Source organism: Lathyrus oleraceus, chromosome 1, assembly GCF_024323335.1.
Source record: "Lathyrus oleraceus cultivar Zhongwan6 chromosome 1, CAAS_Psat_ZW6_1.0, whole genome shotgun sequence".
NCBI lineage: Eukaryota > Viridiplantae > Streptophyta > Magnoliopsida > Fabales > Fabaceae > Lathyrus > Lathyrus oleraceus.
Genome location: NC_066579.1, coordinates 130467125 through 130485546, shown reverse-complemented (window position 1 = coordinate 130485546; position 18422 = coordinate 130467125). Strand labels below are relative to the sequence as shown.

The 18422-nt window shown below is 36.6% G+C and overlaps 1 protein-coding gene across 1 annotated transcript; it reads right to left on the bottom strand.

Moving 5' to 3' along the window:
- Positions 1 to 6454: 6454 nt before the first annotated feature.
- On the bottom strand, positions 6455 to 16921 carry LOC127095523 (uncharacterized; the record flags this gene model as incomplete). The annotated part of the gene is made up of 3 exons (XM_051034202.1): positions 6455 to 6589; positions 15401 to 16697; positions 16764 to 16921. Coding segments are annotated over 3 exons (1590 nt in total), but the record flags the coding sequence as incomplete, so codon positions are not given.
- Between the last annotated feature and the right edge of the window lie 1501 nt (positions 16922 to 18422).

The window sequence follows — 18422 nt, the reverse complement described above, 5'->3', positions numbered from 1 at the left end:
CAAATATCCAATAATTCATGGGAAGGGTGTGGAAGATATATAAGATTACCGACGGAGCGGAGATTTACTCCGGTTAGCGTTGAAAAATGGAGCACCGTAAAGAAACCCGGAATACTTCAAGAATAAGATCCATTAATTCAATTAACTTCCAAACTTTGATAATTACTTTTGATGTTGAATGAATGTAGAAGATGAATCATGAATGTAGAATATTGATGAATAAGCTTGACTTGATGAATCTTGGATGATGATTGTTGATAAATCTTGATAAACTTTAGATGATGATTGTTGTAGAAATTATTGATGGATGATTTTTGATGATAATGCTTGAGTTGTTGATTGATAATTGTTGATGATAATATAGAAATTGTTGATGACTAAGTTCCACCATTTTAGAACTTCAATGTGAAATTTTAAATGATGATGAAAATGAACTTTAGTGAGGGTGAGAGGGAATATGAATATTGAGAGAGAAAGTGAGAGAGAATAAAAGAAAAATGATGGAAAATAATGGTTAATTGTGAATTTTCTAAGTTAGGTTAATGATATTAGTTAAGGCCAAAATCATGAGAAATAACATGTTTATATAGACTTGGTAGGTGAATGATCATCCTTGAATTGTGATCTACGTAATTGGTTTTATCAATGGTTAGAAATTAATTTAAGCTCAAATTGCGGATCACCAATTTCAACCATAGGATTAATAGTTAAGAATGACTAGGATTGAGTGAAAAAATGGAAGTTGAGATTTGTGTTTGTTTGGAATTTTTGTGTTAGTTTGGAAGTTATGGTAGTTAAGGGTAATTAGGTAAATGTATAGCTTGTGGAGAAATAGGTAGTTAAGGGTATTTAGAGTACAATGGTGTGTGAGTTTAGCAAAAGTACCAAGTTAAGATGTAAGGCAAAGAGTCACTAGAAATTAATTTGAATTTTCATGCATTTGCCTTGACTTTTCTACCACTTTTGGCTTGAATTTTGAGTGGCTTAATCCATGACTTTTAGTACTTTTGAGAAGTGATATTTTCCACTAAATGAATGAAATTTTCCTTTTATTCCAACTTTGCCCTTTTCTTTAAATCCAAGCAAACATCTTAAATAACCATGAATCTCAAATAAAGAGATGATCCCCACCACAAGTAATACGGGAAATAAACCTGAATAATTACCAAATAATATTCATCTCGAAAATCCACTTAAATCGATTAAATCTAGGATCATCGAACACATAAATTTGTTATCATATACAAATATCGATGAATGCATGATCAAATAGAAACAAAGTATGCAAATGAACAAAACCATAAGCGAGGAGAATTGAATAAAAAAAGTATGGAAAATTTTGGGATATGACACAACCCCTTTGTTTCCTTTTCACCATATCTGAAGTGAGAACTTACTCACAACACCACCGCTTCCACCTTCCATTATTTCTGAGCCAACATCAATCACCGCGCAAACAAGGCCGCACCATCACAATCTCATCGCCGAAAATAAAACCATCGGCCAACCGTATACAAATCAATCACTCACCAAAACTTGTTCCTCCGCCGTGAGTCTCCCTCCTCTTTAATTTTAGTGTTGATCTTTGTTTAGATTTGTTTTCACTTTCACTTAGTTGTTGATTTGTGGGAAGAGAGAAATGAAGATCTTAAGCTTTGAAGAAGAGATTGTTCTCTTTTGTATTTTTTGGTTTTCACTTGGATTGTAAAGAGAAAAAAGAAACAAATTTTGTTGTTGTTTCTGCGCTCAAGAAGGGAAGGATATAGAACTATTTTTTTACTTTCACCAAATCCTCCCTACCAGATGTCAGGCAGGGAGTGGTTATTCCAAAATTTTAAAATAAAAATCCTCCTTCTCTCTCTAGTTTAACAACCGCCCATTCCCCTTTTGTTTTCTTTTTCTTTTTCATTTTTTTTTCTTTTATTTGTTTGTTTATTAATTTATATTTATTATTATTATTATTATTATTATTAATTAGTAATTATTATTGTTACTAACCTCTTATTATTATTACTATTATTATTATTACTGTTGGTTATTATAACTAATTATTATTGTTATTATTGTATTTATTATTATTTTATAAATTATCATTGATTATTATTATTAATTATTATTTGTTCACTAGTTATTATTATTATTATTATTTCTATTATTGTTAACTATTATTTATTATTATTATTGTGATATTTTTATTCCAATTTATTTATCATTATTATTATTTTATTTTTATTTGTTTTATGTATTATTATTTATTGTTGTCATTTACAATTATTATTGTTATTATTCATTATTGTTACTATTATTATTACTATTATTTTTTGCTAATTATTATTATTAATTAATTATTGTTTCTAATTATTGATAATTACTATTATTCTTATTATTTATATTTTTGCTTTTTTTAATTATTATTGCAATTTTTATTTATTTATTTGATTAATTTATTTATTCTTAAATTGTTAAAGCAAAAAAAATCAATTTATTTTGCTCATCAGTTTTTCACATATGTCTTGCAATTTCGGAGTTAAAAATTCTATTTAACTTCAAAAATTATTTAAACGCATAAAGTCTTATTAACCGGCCTCAGATAGGGTGATTCCTACATGAATCACTTTACGATTGCTTAACATAGCGCTAAATGCTTTTAGTTTAATTTTTGTTTCTTTTTGTCACTTAAAATCGGTTTTTCATAGATGTCTTGCAATTTCGGAGTTAAAAATTCAATTTAACTTCAGAAATTGCTTAACCGCATAAAGTCTTGTTGACGGCCTCAGATAGGGTGATTTCTACATCAATCGCTTTACGATTGCTTAACATGGTGTTAAATGCTATAGCTCAATTTCTGATTTTTACTTCGAGTCCCTTGGCTTTTTTTTGGGCCTTCTTACAACGAGATTCTTTTATTTACAATTGTCTTTCAAAGCTTGTATCGTTTAATTATTGTATTGTATCCCCATTCGAAAAATTGTACCCCCATTCCCCAAAATGTGTTATAAATTTACCGTTTTTATTTACTTTATTGTATCAGTTGATTGTTAATTCAAAGATTAAAATCAACCATTTTCAGAAAAGAACAAAAACAAATCCTCGATCGAACATCGAACAATGTTTTTTTTTAAAAAAGAACCATTTCCATATCCACTTCTCCATCATTTTTAAAACCCTCAAGTCATTCCATTCGATTTTCAGTTAAAACGCAAATAATAAAAATCTCGATCCAACGTCGGGTGCCTTTTCCCTAACCAAATCCAAAATACCTAATCATACTTAAACATTTTTTCGAAAAGGGTGAAAAGGGAGATGGTCTTGAGCCTTGATTTCTCTCCTCAATTGTTTGGGTACGAGTATCCTTACTCAGTCATTTAAGCAATTTTCATACGTCAAAAACTTTAACCCGCGTTATATCCAAACTCTTTTCATAATCAAACCTAAGTCAAACTCATTTTTCGTAATAAAGTTGGACGAAAAAGGAGGTGGTCTGCAGCCTTCCACTCCCTTCCCCGAGTACATGGATATGAGTAGCCTTACTCAGCCATTCGAGTATTTGTCGTCCGTCCAAAATACATTAACCTTATTTAAATCCTTTTGCAATTAAGGATAAAAAGGGAGATGGTCTAGAGCCTTTTATTCCCCTTCTCGAGTACTTGGATACGAGTAGCTTTACTCATCCATTCGAGTAATTGTCATCCAACAAAACACGCAACCAATCAAACTTGTTTTCCGCCCTTGCGTGACCTCGAAAACCTTTTTTAGAAACGAGTATTCTTTATCCATATCCGGCGTGAGACAAGCAAAGACTTCAGCCTCCAAGAGAGAGCGACAAGTAAAGGTTTAATCACTCGATATGTATAAAGGATCACGCTTTAAAAGCAATCAATCTAGTAGTTCTTTTTTAGCAGAACTATGTATGCCTTGAGTTCTTAATAGCACCTGAAGATACGTAGGAGCAGGATTGCGATATCTTGTCAGGCACGTTAATGTTAAAAAACACCCCTTTAATAAAAAAAAACATTTTTGTTTCTTTCTTTTTCTCCCTCAGTAAGTAGAAGGAAATAATTAACATTAGCTAACATTTTATCGCAAATTTAACTATGTGGTTCCCGTTGAGTACAACGGATGTGAGGGGTGTTAATACCTTCCTCTTGTATAATCGACTCCGGAACCCGATTTAGTTGTGACCACCCTTTTGTTTTATTTTTGTGGGTTTTATCTATATTTTACCTTTCCTGATTTGGAATAAATAAAGTTCGACGGTGACCCTGTTCTAACATCTTTTTTGCGAGCCTGTGAGTGCCTCGCAAAGGATCGCGTTTTTTGAGATGCGACACATACTAAGGATTTGTTTTTACAAGGTAAAAAATGGTAGACTTTGTCGCAAAAATAGGGTTCAAGTTGCTAACTTTAACACCTTATCATGCCTAAGTTAATGGTCAGGTAGAAGCGATGAATAAGATTGTAATTGGTTTGATAAAAGAAACATGTAGGTCAGAAGCCAAGGAATTCGCACAAAACCTTAAACCAAGTGTTATAGGCGTGTCGGGATTCGCCTAAAGAATCAACTAATACCACACCTTTCTGGCTTGTTTATGGACATGATGTAGTTCTCCCATTGGAAGTTCATTTACAGTCAGTTAGGGTCCAAAGGCAAGTTGAGATCCCAACTGAGTTCTACTGGAGTATGATGTTCGACGAGTTGGTTGATTTGGACAAAGAGAGGTTGGCTGCTCTAGATGTCTTAATGATATAGAAAGAGAGAGTAGCTAAAGCTTATAACAAAAAAGGTAAGTCCAAGACGTTCAACCTAGGAGACTTGATATGGAAAGTCATATTGCCCATATATCAAAAATATAGAACATTGGGCAAGAGGTCCCCAAATTGGGAAGGGCCACTTAGAATTCTGCAACATATACGAATAACGCATATGAAGTCAAAGAATTAACCCCTGAGGTTCGAACCCTGCGAATAAATAACACGTATTTTAAACAATATATGCTCGTGTTGCAGCAAATACATATAAATGCATAATAAAACAATAATTTCGGAATTAAGACGACTAAATAACAATAGCCTTAACTTGTTGAAATTCCATAAGGGCATACTTAGAAGTTACGAGATCCAAAAAATCTGATTATAAGTAACAAACTACTTAATGGAAATAGAAAACAAAGTTTAGCCCTAGAAAGGGAAAGAAGTCTTGAATCTTATTGAAGCTTGGATGCGTTTAGTCGACGGTCGGCCTGAGAAATTTGGGAAGCAAAGCCATCAAGCTCGGTGTCAAAAGTTGTCACATTCTCCCGGTGTTGGATCCCAACTTGGGTCTCTTCATCTATTTGTAATTGACTGACCCCTAAATGGTTTTGTTTTCTCCTTCAACCTCTCGCACCTTCTTCTGCAAGGCTTTGATCTCCTTTTTCCAACCAAGGATCTTAGCATCTAAAGCAGCAACAACTTTATTCTCCAGGCGGAGTTTTTCCTCCAATTGCTCAGCGTATTAATCAAATTCAGTGGCCAGGTTCCATTCTTTCGATGTCTCATTTTCTTTAGATGTCATCTTTGTTTTAGCATCGTGCTTTCTCTAGAAATCAACAATGATATGGTCGAATAAAGGCCCAAAAGTCACCAAGAAATCAACAACTTCACTTGGGGCAATAGGAACGTCGAGCTTTTTCAGCAGCGTTTTGATGCCATAACCATGGATGAAATCTTTCTCCAGCACTTCAAAAAGATTAGTTCCTCCAGGTTGGACCTTCAGTTTTTTCAAGACTTCGTCGTCGGTTTCAAGCCCATTATTACCTCTAGAAATAGTTGAGGAGCTTGAACATCGATCAGTGGAGGTACCCTTGCTGCTCAACACCATCTTCATGTAAGTAGGGAGGTTAGTTTTCTTCAACACATCCATTTCCTCTTAAGAAAAAATATTACTTGGAGAGGGAGTTATTTTTAATGTCGACATTTGTTGAGGGTCTTGTTCGACAATAGGATTGGTCTCCGCTTCAGGCTGATCAATATTGATGAAAGTTTCAGCTGTTTTTTTGTTTTTGGCGAGCATCGTGGGCTGACTGAGGGCTACCAGGAGGAGTTGGTTGTTTAGGCTCTTCTTGTTCAAAAACCTCACTCGTAGAAGCTTCATCCATATCCATGTGATGCCTTTCTCTTTCATTAGACACGGAGGGGCCAATGGAGATGGTTGCACTTATTCAGTCTAATGGTGAGAGGTTGGCGTAGGTTTGGTCAACACCTTGCCCTGCAGAATTCAATTTCTTAGCACTTCGAAAAGAAGAAATGAGAAAGAAGGACAAGAAAGAGGAAGCTTACCTTTAAAGTTCCTGCATTTGGGCTAGAATTGGCATTCTTGTTAGAAGCCAATTTCCTTGCAGTGTCGATCGTCTTCCCTGAGGGAACCTTCTTCTCCTTTCTCGCCTTGGGAGTGTGAGCAATTTTAGGGGCCCCCTCAGATTTTCCGGGAGCCAGTACCAGGGTTCCTTGGTTTTTCCTTTAGTGGGGGAGGCTCAGGAGATGAGTCTTTGACATTGATGGGCTTAGGAATTGCTTCAGCAGCATCTCCTTCGACGGTAGCATCATCAGCCTGCACGAAATAGAAAAGTTCAAGTGATAAAAATTGTTTAAGTTCAAAGTGTTTAGTAATTTAAAAAGCTTAGAATTATTGAAGTAAAATATACCTGAACGGGTTTTGAGGAAGTTCTTTCGACGTTGGATTTCTTGAGTGCTACCTTACCACTAGCAGCGTCTGTAGCGGTAAATTAATGACCACTGTGCTATTGGTTAGCTCAACGTCAATAAAACCAGAGTCGCCACCGCGCTTTTACTATTTCCAAAGGAAAAGGGAAAAGTACGAACAAAACCCAAAGATAAGAAGTTTTCAAATCAAAACTAATAAAATGTCAGAGATTACAAGTAAGGGGGTTGGTTACACAGAGGGAAGGTCTTAGCACCCAAAGTGTCCTAGGTACTCCTAGGGAGCCCTTTTGTGTGTAAGTGTTTTAGTTGAAAATGATGTTTGATAAAAAAAGGAATGAGGGGATGAGAAAAGAATTCAATTATTTACAATTTGTGTTTGACAAGACCTCCGGTCTTATGCCTACGTACCAACATAAAAATGAGAGATCAAAACCTCGTAGTTCCTGGTAAAAATTTCAAAGAAATAGGTGGATTGATTTTAACAAAAGCTTAAAGATCTTTTGTTATCAAAGGGAGAATACTCAACCAATAACCCATCGATAATGAGGGCTTTACAACATTTAAGAGGGAGGGCTCCAACTTGGATTCAAGCAACAAGTATGCCACTAATCCCTAATAAATGGAAAGACTTACAATCAACATATCATGGAATGGGAGAATTATATCTCAACCAAAGATAACTCGAACCTAAATGCTCTCTTTTGAAAAGCTTAAAAGAAAAGGGCACAAAATGTACAAAAGGATTAGATGGGGTTGTTAGTTCTTTTTGTCTTTTTGAAAATAAGGTCAATATAATTAAGTTCATTTACAAGTTTGATTAAGAAAATATTTTGAAAAATCAATGGCATAAGGCCAAGATTTCTACTCATTAAAACAAGTCTAAGTTGAAAACACAAACAAAGAATTTTTTGAAATGAGGGAGAGATTTTGAAATTAAAGAGGTAGAAGGAGATGAAGGGACTATCCTAGACAAAAATTAAAAATTTAGAGTTGAAAAGATCTAACCAATGGAAAGCATCCACAAGACAAGAATGTCATATAGAAACCCATTTCCTTTGGACTTCTATGCAAGCAACAAGCATAATCATCCAAGCAATTAATGTGAAGATCAATGGTATCAAATAAATATAACAAAAACATCCAAGAAAGCACTCCAAAAGCAATCAGTCTTCAATGTCCTTTAAATGTATAAGATGAAATATCCCTTGAAACAACTCAAAGAGAAAGCATCAGATAAAATTAACAAGATCCAAAATAACAACTTAGCACAGATAAACCAAAGGAGTCTCTAGCTTGTATCACATGAATGACATTGGCCAAGAAAGGTCTCAGAAAATGGCATTGGCCAAGAAATCCCAAAGCTCAGGGATGTTGCCTATTCTAAGTCCAAAGATCAGATCAAATCACATATATAGCTCCAACAATCCTCCAATGTGTTTTTTTAGGGTTTTTGTTATTATTAAGTATTTTAAGGTTCTAAGACCATAAACAAAACAAAATCACAAGAACACAATATAATACAAGCACAAACTATGTCTCAAGTGAGCAAAGTGAAAATGACTAAAACATAAATAAATTGCATGAATGTAGATGACAATGAATGATAAAGTGCATAAATTTAAATTGCATTAAAATAAATGACATTAAAATAAAAGCAATGCAAAGAAATATGTTAGTGAATGTTAGTGGAAGAAGAAAATTGTTTAAGTCATTCTTTGGAGAACACTCAACCATCCATTCACAAGCATGAAGATATGAACCTAGACATCATCTATGAGAAGGGCTCCAACTTGAATAAATCAACAAGTATGCCACTCGCTCTCCCAAATGGAAAATAGGTTAAATCTTCACACAATACCATGAGGAATGAGAGACTTACAATCTCACTTGCAAAAATGTTATGCCTTTGGGACAAATTTAGCTCTATGTTAAGCAATATTAATTGGACTTATGTAGAAGTCACAACTATCTGAGGCCGGGTAATAAAAATATTGGTGTTAAATCATGCTAGAGACAAGGTACAAAGACCAAGCTCCTAAAGCATACCACACACGAAAATAAGAGGGGATGGACATATCTCAATCATGCTCATGTTGATTCATTTGACACAAGGTAATTGATGAATCAACTAGCATTTGATATTGTGAGAAGTCATTGGCCATGGATGGATTGAGAAAGAATTGAGATGAACATAAAGAGATGAAGTGAAAGATAATCCCAAATTGATCAAGGGATGAACCTCACTTGATCAATACTATCCATTCATCTTGAGGGATGAAGTTCAAACTTCTTCAACCCCCTAAATCCAATAGTATTGATCAAATTGAAGTCCAATTCAGCCAAGATCAAGTCCAAACAGAAGATGAGTCAACACAAAATCAATCAAATGGCTCAACACAATTCTAAAGCAATTAAACAATTAAAATCCAATTTTTAAATGAATAAAAATGCATTTTAAAAGATGAAAAACCTCAAAACCCTTCAAATCATCAAATAAATGGCCAAGGGATTTATCATAGGTCAAACAAGGTCAAAGGGCCTTAGATTAATTATTTTGGCATTTTTGAAAAGTCAGAAGTATTTAAAATCAATTAAAAACAAGTCAAAAATCATTAAATTCACTAAAAATATCATATCCAATCCAAAAATTATATTTAATTCAGAAAATGGAAGAGGAGATTATTTGAAATTTTTTGGTGAACGTCCCATATTTTTTGGATTAAAATTGAATTTATAATGAATTTAATAAGAAAATGGTATTTAAAATAATAAAACAAAAAATCAGATAAATCAAAAAAATAAGGGCCATCAGATCTCCCTCATTAATTGAGGTGTCAGATCTGATGGCGATGTGCATCATGTCCATGGTGTTCCAAAGTCAACGCATGTGTCTGGATGATAATCATATTGGATGGAGGAGATTAGAACATGGGCCAAGGATCAGATGGCCTGGATTGATCCAGCGCACCACCGGAGCCCTAGCTCCGGCCATCTTCTCCGGTCACCCTCGCTAGGCTGGTCAGGACCAAAACATCACCAAAATTAATGGATCATAAGTCATTTTGAAGAGAAAATCATGAGGATCTCGAATCTGACCTCCAATTTCTTCAACTCTCACTCCATAAAAAGATATGGGGAGTTGAAGATTGAGGTTCCATGACTGAGTTGCTTCGATTCAATCTCAAAGCAACTCAATCTTATTGCCTACATCGGTAGGACTTCAGTCAAGCAAAAATCAAGAAAAATTATGGAGAAATGAGAGAGAATCGAAGACTTGAAAATCTGGAAAAATCACCTTCGGGTTGTAGTGTTTAGGCTTGATCTCGATGCAAATTCACTTGGCCTTGTTTCCTCTTGCTTGCAGGAGATGATTAGAACAAAAATGGATGTGAACCCTTGAAGTTCTAGCTCAAAAACAAAAAGTGGACTAAAACTTGATTTTAAAGGAAACCTTCAAGGTGTTCTTTCAATGGAGGCTATAGGATTGTTGATCAAAGCTTGGGCCAAGGTCCTCCTCAATTCTGAGGCTAATGAGTTCATTATATAGGCATTGCAATGTGATTTCCACACATTCTCAATTTGAATCCAAAAATAGTAAGTTGTATGCATGGATGCATGGGCATGCATTTAGGCCCATGTAATGATGTAATCCACTCCAAATTCGTGCATAATTGATACCGAAGTCATAACATGGAAGCATGCAAAAGAGACTAACATTTGAGTGTAAAAGTTTCCAAAACAATCCATCCAAAGGAACCATATGCAATTCCCTCAATTTTGATCCAAATGGAATAATCTTGGACTCTTTGGAAAGCTATCATGAAGGGGAACAACTTTGATGTTGGAACTTTATCCATTTTAATCTTGGAACTTGATGAATTTTGATCTTGAAGTTGGAGGAATCAAACATACTTGGAAAATTTCTAAGTTAAAACTCAAATGACCCCTTTTTCCACCTTGAATAACTTCTTCTATGAGCCTCAAATGACTTTGGTTCCTTTTTCAAAGTTGTAGCTCTTTCAATCATCTTCAATTTGGTCACAAATTGGACACCATTTGAATCTTTCATGATAGAGTTATGGATTTTAGAAGTTGAGGAAAATTGTTTGTTCAATGATGATGGACAAAATGTGAAATTCTGGTGTAGTCAGAGTTCAGATGTTCTACTCCAAGTCATGCCATTTTATCCAACATTGTTACTAATACAGCAAGACTTTTATACAAATTAAAACCCAGTACTGATATGCACACATTCACAGATGTCACGACATCTGTAACACCCTTCTAAAATACCCCAAATATTTAATAACAACAACAAGTATGTATCAGAGTGAATACACAAAACAAGGGTGTCACATCTTCGAAAATAACATCTGTCATGCTCTTTTTATTATATCAATTTCAAAAATACGCAGCGGATATAAATTATGTCAACCAATTAAAACGTATAACATATTACATGAAGAATAGTTCAACAACCGACAATAAACAATTAAAACATCCCGTCCCGATGTTACATCTATCAGAGCATGACCCACAACGGAGACTACACTAGACTCCAAGCACTAGCTTCTACTCACTCACTGCTCGTTACCTGAAAAATAGCTGTAAGGGTGAGTTCCTCAATCGATATAACAAACATTATAATTTATCATGTTATGTTAAGTAATTTAACTCATTAATCACCCAATATCAACACAACTCATATACATACTCAAGATCAATACCACTGATACACATACAACAAACCAACATAATGCAACTCTAATGAGACTCGACTCGTCATGCATGTGGTACCATTCGGAGTAAAACTCCCAACTTAAAATCATTGCCATTTTAGTGGGCATCAAGGCATAAGCCTTCAACTTTCAACTTAAAATTTGCCAATCCAGGCCAACGTGGTGTGAGCAACGCTCCGACTTAATGCATATGAATGTACATGGCATACACGACTCTAAACTGTCGACAACATAATAATAATATCAACACCACAATGTTTCCAACAAAAATCAACTTAAATCAACTTTGGCTCACCAAGCCTACAACTCAGTATTTTCAACAACTTTCCGTAAACGGGACAACTCAGCAACATACTCGTATCAACGTTTCATAACATCAGTTCAACAAAATTACTCATCACAATTAATTATAATAGGCCAATCACCAATTAGGTTCACAACATTAAAATATCAATTTTTTCTAATTTCCAACAGTGTTAACCGGTTAACGCCCTGGGTTAACCGGTTAACGCAGGACAAAATACATTTTCTGGCAAAACGCAACAGTGTTAACCGGTTAACGCCCTGGGTTAACCGGTTAACGCAGGCAAAACAGCACATTTTCACAAATTATAACAGTGTTAACCGGTTAACGCAAGACAGAAGCTGTTCCTGCGCTAACTCAAGGCAGAATGCAGAATTCTCCGCATTTTCCGCCGTTGGAGGACTTCCGGACCTCCGATTCCGATTCCGTAAAAAGCTATACGTCCAGCACAATACGACTCACACAACTATCGATTCAATTACAGTTTTTAACACAGTTTATCCAACATCAATTTCAGCATTCACAATCCCAATTAGGGTCAAATCAACGGCTTATCACTACCCATTACATATTATCCCATAATACCCATTAATCGACGATAAACCCCCCTTACCTGAGATAATCCGGCAGTCTCTAAGCTTCAAGCTTTTCCGTTCTTCAACCTTTGCTCTTTCTCCACTTTTCACCTTTCAGCCGCTTTCTCTGTTTCACGTGAAAACTCTTTACCAACAATGAACCCCTTTTTCCATATTCCAACTTATATATTTTCCACTAATTATTATTCCAAATAATAATAATAATAATAATAATCCAATAATTCCATTTATTTAATTAAATTATTAAATATATTATTAACTTAATTAAATAATCCTCTTATTTAATTCGGGGTGTTACAACTCTCCCCTACTAAAAGAGTTTTCGTCCTCGAAAACATACCTCAAGCAAATAACTCTGGATAAGACTCCTTCATCCGACTCTCAAGTTCCCATGTCATGCTTTCGCCCGCAGCTCCCAACCAAACGACTTTAACCAACCCAATCTCTTTTCCTCGAAGAGTCTTTGTTTCACGATCTTCAACTCGTACAGGCTTTGTCTCTACTGTTAAATTATCTCGCACTTGCACATCATCCATACTAACCACATGAGACGGATCTGAGATATACTTCCGAAGCTGCGACACATGGAATACATCATGCAAATTCGAAAGATTAGGTGGTAATGCCATCCGATAAGCAACTTTTCCAACTCGTTCTAAGATCTGATACGGACCAATGAAGCGAGGAGTGAGCTTTTTAGACTTCAAAGCCCTCCCAACTCCGGTCACAGGCGTGACTCTCAAAAACACATGTTCACCAGCTTGAAATTCTAAATCCTTCTTCCGCTTGTCATGGTAACTCTTCTGCCTACTCTGAGAAGCTTTCATCTTCTCCCGGATAAACTTCACTTTCTCGGTAGTTTCTCGAACTAACTCTGGTCCAAGTACTACACTCTCACCAGATTCGTGCCAACACAACGGAGTTCTACATCTACGACCATATAATGCTTCAAAAGGCGCCATTCCGATACTAGAATGGTAACTATTATTGTATGTGAACTCGATCAATGGAAGATAAGTGTCCCACGAACCTCCTTGTTCAAGAACACAAGCCCTCAGTAAATCTTCCAATGACTGAATAGTTCTCTCAGTTTGGCCATCAGTTTGAGGATGATATGCCGAACTCAACCTCAACTTAGATTCCAACGAATCTTGCAGACTTTTCCAAAATCCCGATGTAAACCTCGGATCTCTGTCCGACACAATACACAGAGGAACACCATGCAACTTTACAACTACTCGGATGTAAATCTCTGCCAACTTCGCAATTGGGTAAGTGATGTTAATAGGTATGAAGTGAGCCGACTTCGTGAGCCTATCAACGATCACCCAAATCGAATCGTGCCCTCGTAAGGTAGCAGGCAGCCCCGTTACAAAGTTTATAGAAATGCTATCCCATTTCCATTCTGGAACTTCCAACGGTTGCATCAACCCAGCAGGCTTCTGATGCTCAATCTTCGACTTCTGACAAGTTAAGCACGCATACACAAAACGAGCCACATCTTCTTTCATTCCGGGCCACCAAAATAATTTCTTTAAATCCTGATACATTTTAGTAGCTCCTGGATGAATACTCAAACTACTTCTATGACCCTCCTCTAGAATACTTCTCTTCAAAATCGCATCATCAGGAATACAAATCCTTTCCCCTAATTTCAACACACCTCTCGCATCAACCTTAAAGTCACTTTTCTCTGATTGACCACAACGATTAAGGATATCTACTAATTTCACATCCAATTTCTGTGCCTCTCGGATACTATCCATAAAATCATTATTAATCCTTAGCATTCCTAGCATCACACTCTGCGGTGTTACTTCGCAAACCAAACTCATATCCCGAAATTGCTCAATTAATTCCAACTCCTTAATCATCATTGCTGACACATGCAAGGTCTTTCTACTTAAAGCATCGGCCACAACATTTGCTTTTCCTGGATGATAATTCAAACCGAAATCATAATCCTTAAGCAATTCGAACCACCTACGTTGTCTCATGTTCAGCTCTTTCTGATCAAATAGATACTTTAAACTTTTATGATCGCTGAAAACTTCGAATCTGGAACCATAAAGGTAATGCCTCCAAAGTTTTAGCGCAAACACTACAGCAGCAAGTTCAAGATCATGCGTAGGATAGTTCTTTTCATGAATTCTCAACTGTCGCGACGCATAAGCAATTACTTTATTATTTTGCATGAGCACACCTCCCAAACCCATCAACGAAGCATCACAGTAAATTATAAACGGTTCCCCCGGATTTGGCAAAGTCAAAACCGGCGCCGACGTCAATCTCCTCTTTAATTCATTAAAACTCTCTTCGCACTGAACATCCCACACGAAAGCTTTACCTTTGCAAGTTAATTTAGTCAACGGGAGTGCTAACTTAGAAAATCCTTCAATAAATCTTCTATAATATCCAGCTAATCCCAAAAAGCTTCTAATCTCGGTAACCGACTTAGGAGTTTCCCATTGCAATACAGCTTCTACCTTGGAAGGATCTACAGCAATACCTTTTCCTGAAATTACATGGCCGAGAAAACTGACTTCTCTTAACCAAAACTCACACTTGGACAACTTCGCATACAATTTCTTATCTTTCAAAACCTCCAATACTAATCTCAAATGTTCCTTGTCCTCTCCTTCGGACTTAGAGTAAATCAAAATATCATCAATAAATACTACCACAAAATGATCCAGATAAGTATGGAAAATACGATTCATGTATTCCATAAATACTCCCGGCGCATTAGTCACACCGAAAGGCATCACAGAATACTCATAATGCCCATACCGAGTTCTGAACGCTGTCTTCTGGATGTCTTCATCTTTCACTCTGATCTGATGATAGCCCAATCTCAAATCAATTTTACTGAACACACAAGCACCCACTAATTGATCCATCAAATCATCTATTCTCGGTAGTGGATACTTATTATTGATCGTTACTTTATTCAATTGTCTATAATCAATACAAAGCCTCATACTACCCTCTTTCTTCTTTACTAGCAACACTGGAGCTCCCCACGGCGACACACTTGGCCTTATAAACTTCTTCTCAAGTAAGTCTTCCAATTGCTTCTTTAATTCATACAATTCAGACGCCGACATTCTATACGGTGCCATCGAAACAGGCCTAGTACCAGGTACCAGATCAATAGTAAATTCAACTTCCCTCTCTGGCGGCACACTAGGAATTTCATCAGGAAAAACTTCAGGGAATTCTTTCACCACTAACAGTTCCTCTATCTTAGCTTTACTTTCAACCGACAACGTCGCCATCAAGGAAAACATCTGAGCTCCTTCTTTCATCAATTTTCGCAATTCTCTGAAAGGTAATAAGTCAACTCCTTCCTCTTCAGGAGTGGAAAACCTCACCGACTTATGATGACAATTTATATGAACATAATTATACTCTAACCAGTTCATACCAAGAATTACATCCATCCCATCCAACTGCAAACATACTAAATCAACACAGAAATCTTTATCGAAGATCGACAAAGGACATTTTAAACATACCAAAGAAGTAGTTACTGATCCCTTAGCTGGGGTCTCAACAATCAATTCACCATCCAAAGCGGACAATTTTAAACCCAGTCTTCGAGCACAGTTAGCAGAAATAAAACAGTGGGTAGCACCGGTATCAATAATAGTAATTAAAGGAGTACCATTTATGAGACATGTACCTCGGATAAGTCTGTCCTCACAGGAGGTTTGAGTTCCGGTCAATGCGAACACCTTCCCAGTCTGAGATTTCTTTGGCTTCTGACACTGACTTCCAATATGCCCTTCTTCGCCATAATTAAAACAAATCATCTCCTTGTGCTTGCAATCAGCTATTGCATGACCAGTCTTACCACAGCGAAAACACCTCTTTACTTCAGCAGTGCATACATTACTCTTATGACCAGCCTGACCACATTTGAAGCAAACTATACCAGCAGGAGCACCTCCCCTACTAGTCCTCTGAGCCGGAGCAGCTCCTTGTTTCCCCTTTCCCACTGGGACATCATACGGCTTGCCACGGTTTTGATGCTGCTTTCCCTTGCGGTCACTGACAATCTTGTAATGAGCATTATTGTCCTCTTCAAATATCCTGCAGCTATCAACCAGTTCAGTAAAAATGCGTATCTTCTGATACCCAACAGCCTTCTTAATCTCAGAGCGCAATCCGTTCTCAAACTTGATGCACTTTGAAAATTCAGCACCAGCACCAGTGTAATGAGGATAAAATTTGGACAGCTCCACAAATTTCGCAGCATAATCAGTGACAGACATGTTTCCTTGCTTCAGCTCAAGGAACTCGATTTCCTTCTTACCACGGACATCTTCCGGATAATACTTTCTCAGAAATTCCCTACGGAATACATCCCAAGTAATGTCTTCACCTGCCACTGTCAACCTCTCGTGAGTCTCTAGCCACCAGTCATCAGCTTCGACTGCTAGCATGTGAGTACCATACCGAACCTTCTGAGCTGGACTGCAATCCATAACACGGAAGATTCTCTCAATCTCTTTCAACCATCCCAAGGCTGCATCTGGATCATGCTTCCCTTTAAACACCGGCGGATTCTCTCTTTGAAAAGTAGCCAAGCTACGTGATCCAGCATCACCACCAGCATTTGGCAAGTTCTGCACAGCTTGTGCCATTGCTTGCATTGCGGCAGCCATTGCAGCGTCATTCCTTCCAGCCATTTCAACTTATCAATACAACACAACTTAAAGTTAGATTAGTAACAATACACAATTGTTAGACAGTAACGACACGACAACTGGCCGGACAGACCGACCTGCTCTGATACCACTAATGTAACACCCTTCTAAAATACCCCAAATATTTAATAACAACAACAAGTATGTATCAGAGTGAATACACAAAACAAGGGTGTCACATCTTCGAAAATAACATCTGTCATGCTCTTTTTATTATATCAATTTCAAAAATACGCAGCGGATATAAATTATGTCAACCAATTAAAACGTATAACATATTACATGAAGAATAGTTCAACAACCGACAATAAACAATTAAAACATCCCGTCCCGATGTTACATCTATCAGAGCATGACCCACAACGGAGACTACACTAGACTCCAAGCACTAGCTTCTACTCACTCACGTCTCGTTACCTGAAAAATAGTTGTAAGGGTGAGTTCCTCAATCGATATGACAAACATTATAATTTATCATGTTATGTTAAGTAATTTAACTCATTAATCACCCAATATCAACACAACTCATATACATACTCAAGATCAATACCACTGATACACATACAACAAACCAACATAATGCAACTCTAATGAGACTCGACTCGTCATGCATGTGGTACCATTCGGAGTAAAACTCCCAACTTAAAATCATTGCCATTTTAGTGGGCATCAAGGCATAAGCCTTCAACTTTCAACTTAAAATTTGCCAATCCAGGCCAACGTGGTGTGAGCAACGCTCCGACTTAATGCATATGAATGTACATGGCATACACGACTCTAAACTGTCGACAACATAATAATAATATCAACACCACAATGTTTCCAACAAAAATCAACTTAAATCAACTTTGGCTCACCAAGCCTACAACTCAGTATTTTCAACAACTTTCCGTAAACGGGACAACTCAGCAACATACTCGTATCAACGTTTCATAACATCAGTTCAACAAAATTACTCATCACAATTAATTATAATAGGCCAATCACCAATTAGGTTCACAACATTAAAATATCAATTTTTTCTAATTTCCAACAGTGTTAACCGGTTAACGCCCTGGGTTAACCGGTTAACGCAGGACAAAATACATTTTCTGGCAAAACGCAACAGTGTTAACCGGTTAACGCCCTGAGTTAACCGGTTAACGCAGGCAAAACAGCACATTTTCACAAATTATAACAGTGTTAACCGGTTAACGCAAGACAGAAGCTGTTCCTGCGCTAACTCAAGGCAGAATGCAGAATTCTCCGCATTTTCCGCCGTTGGAGGACTTTCGGACCTCCGATTCCGATTCCGTAAAAAGCTATACGTCCAGCACAATACGACTCACACAACTATCGATTCAATTACAGTTTTTAACACAGTTTATCC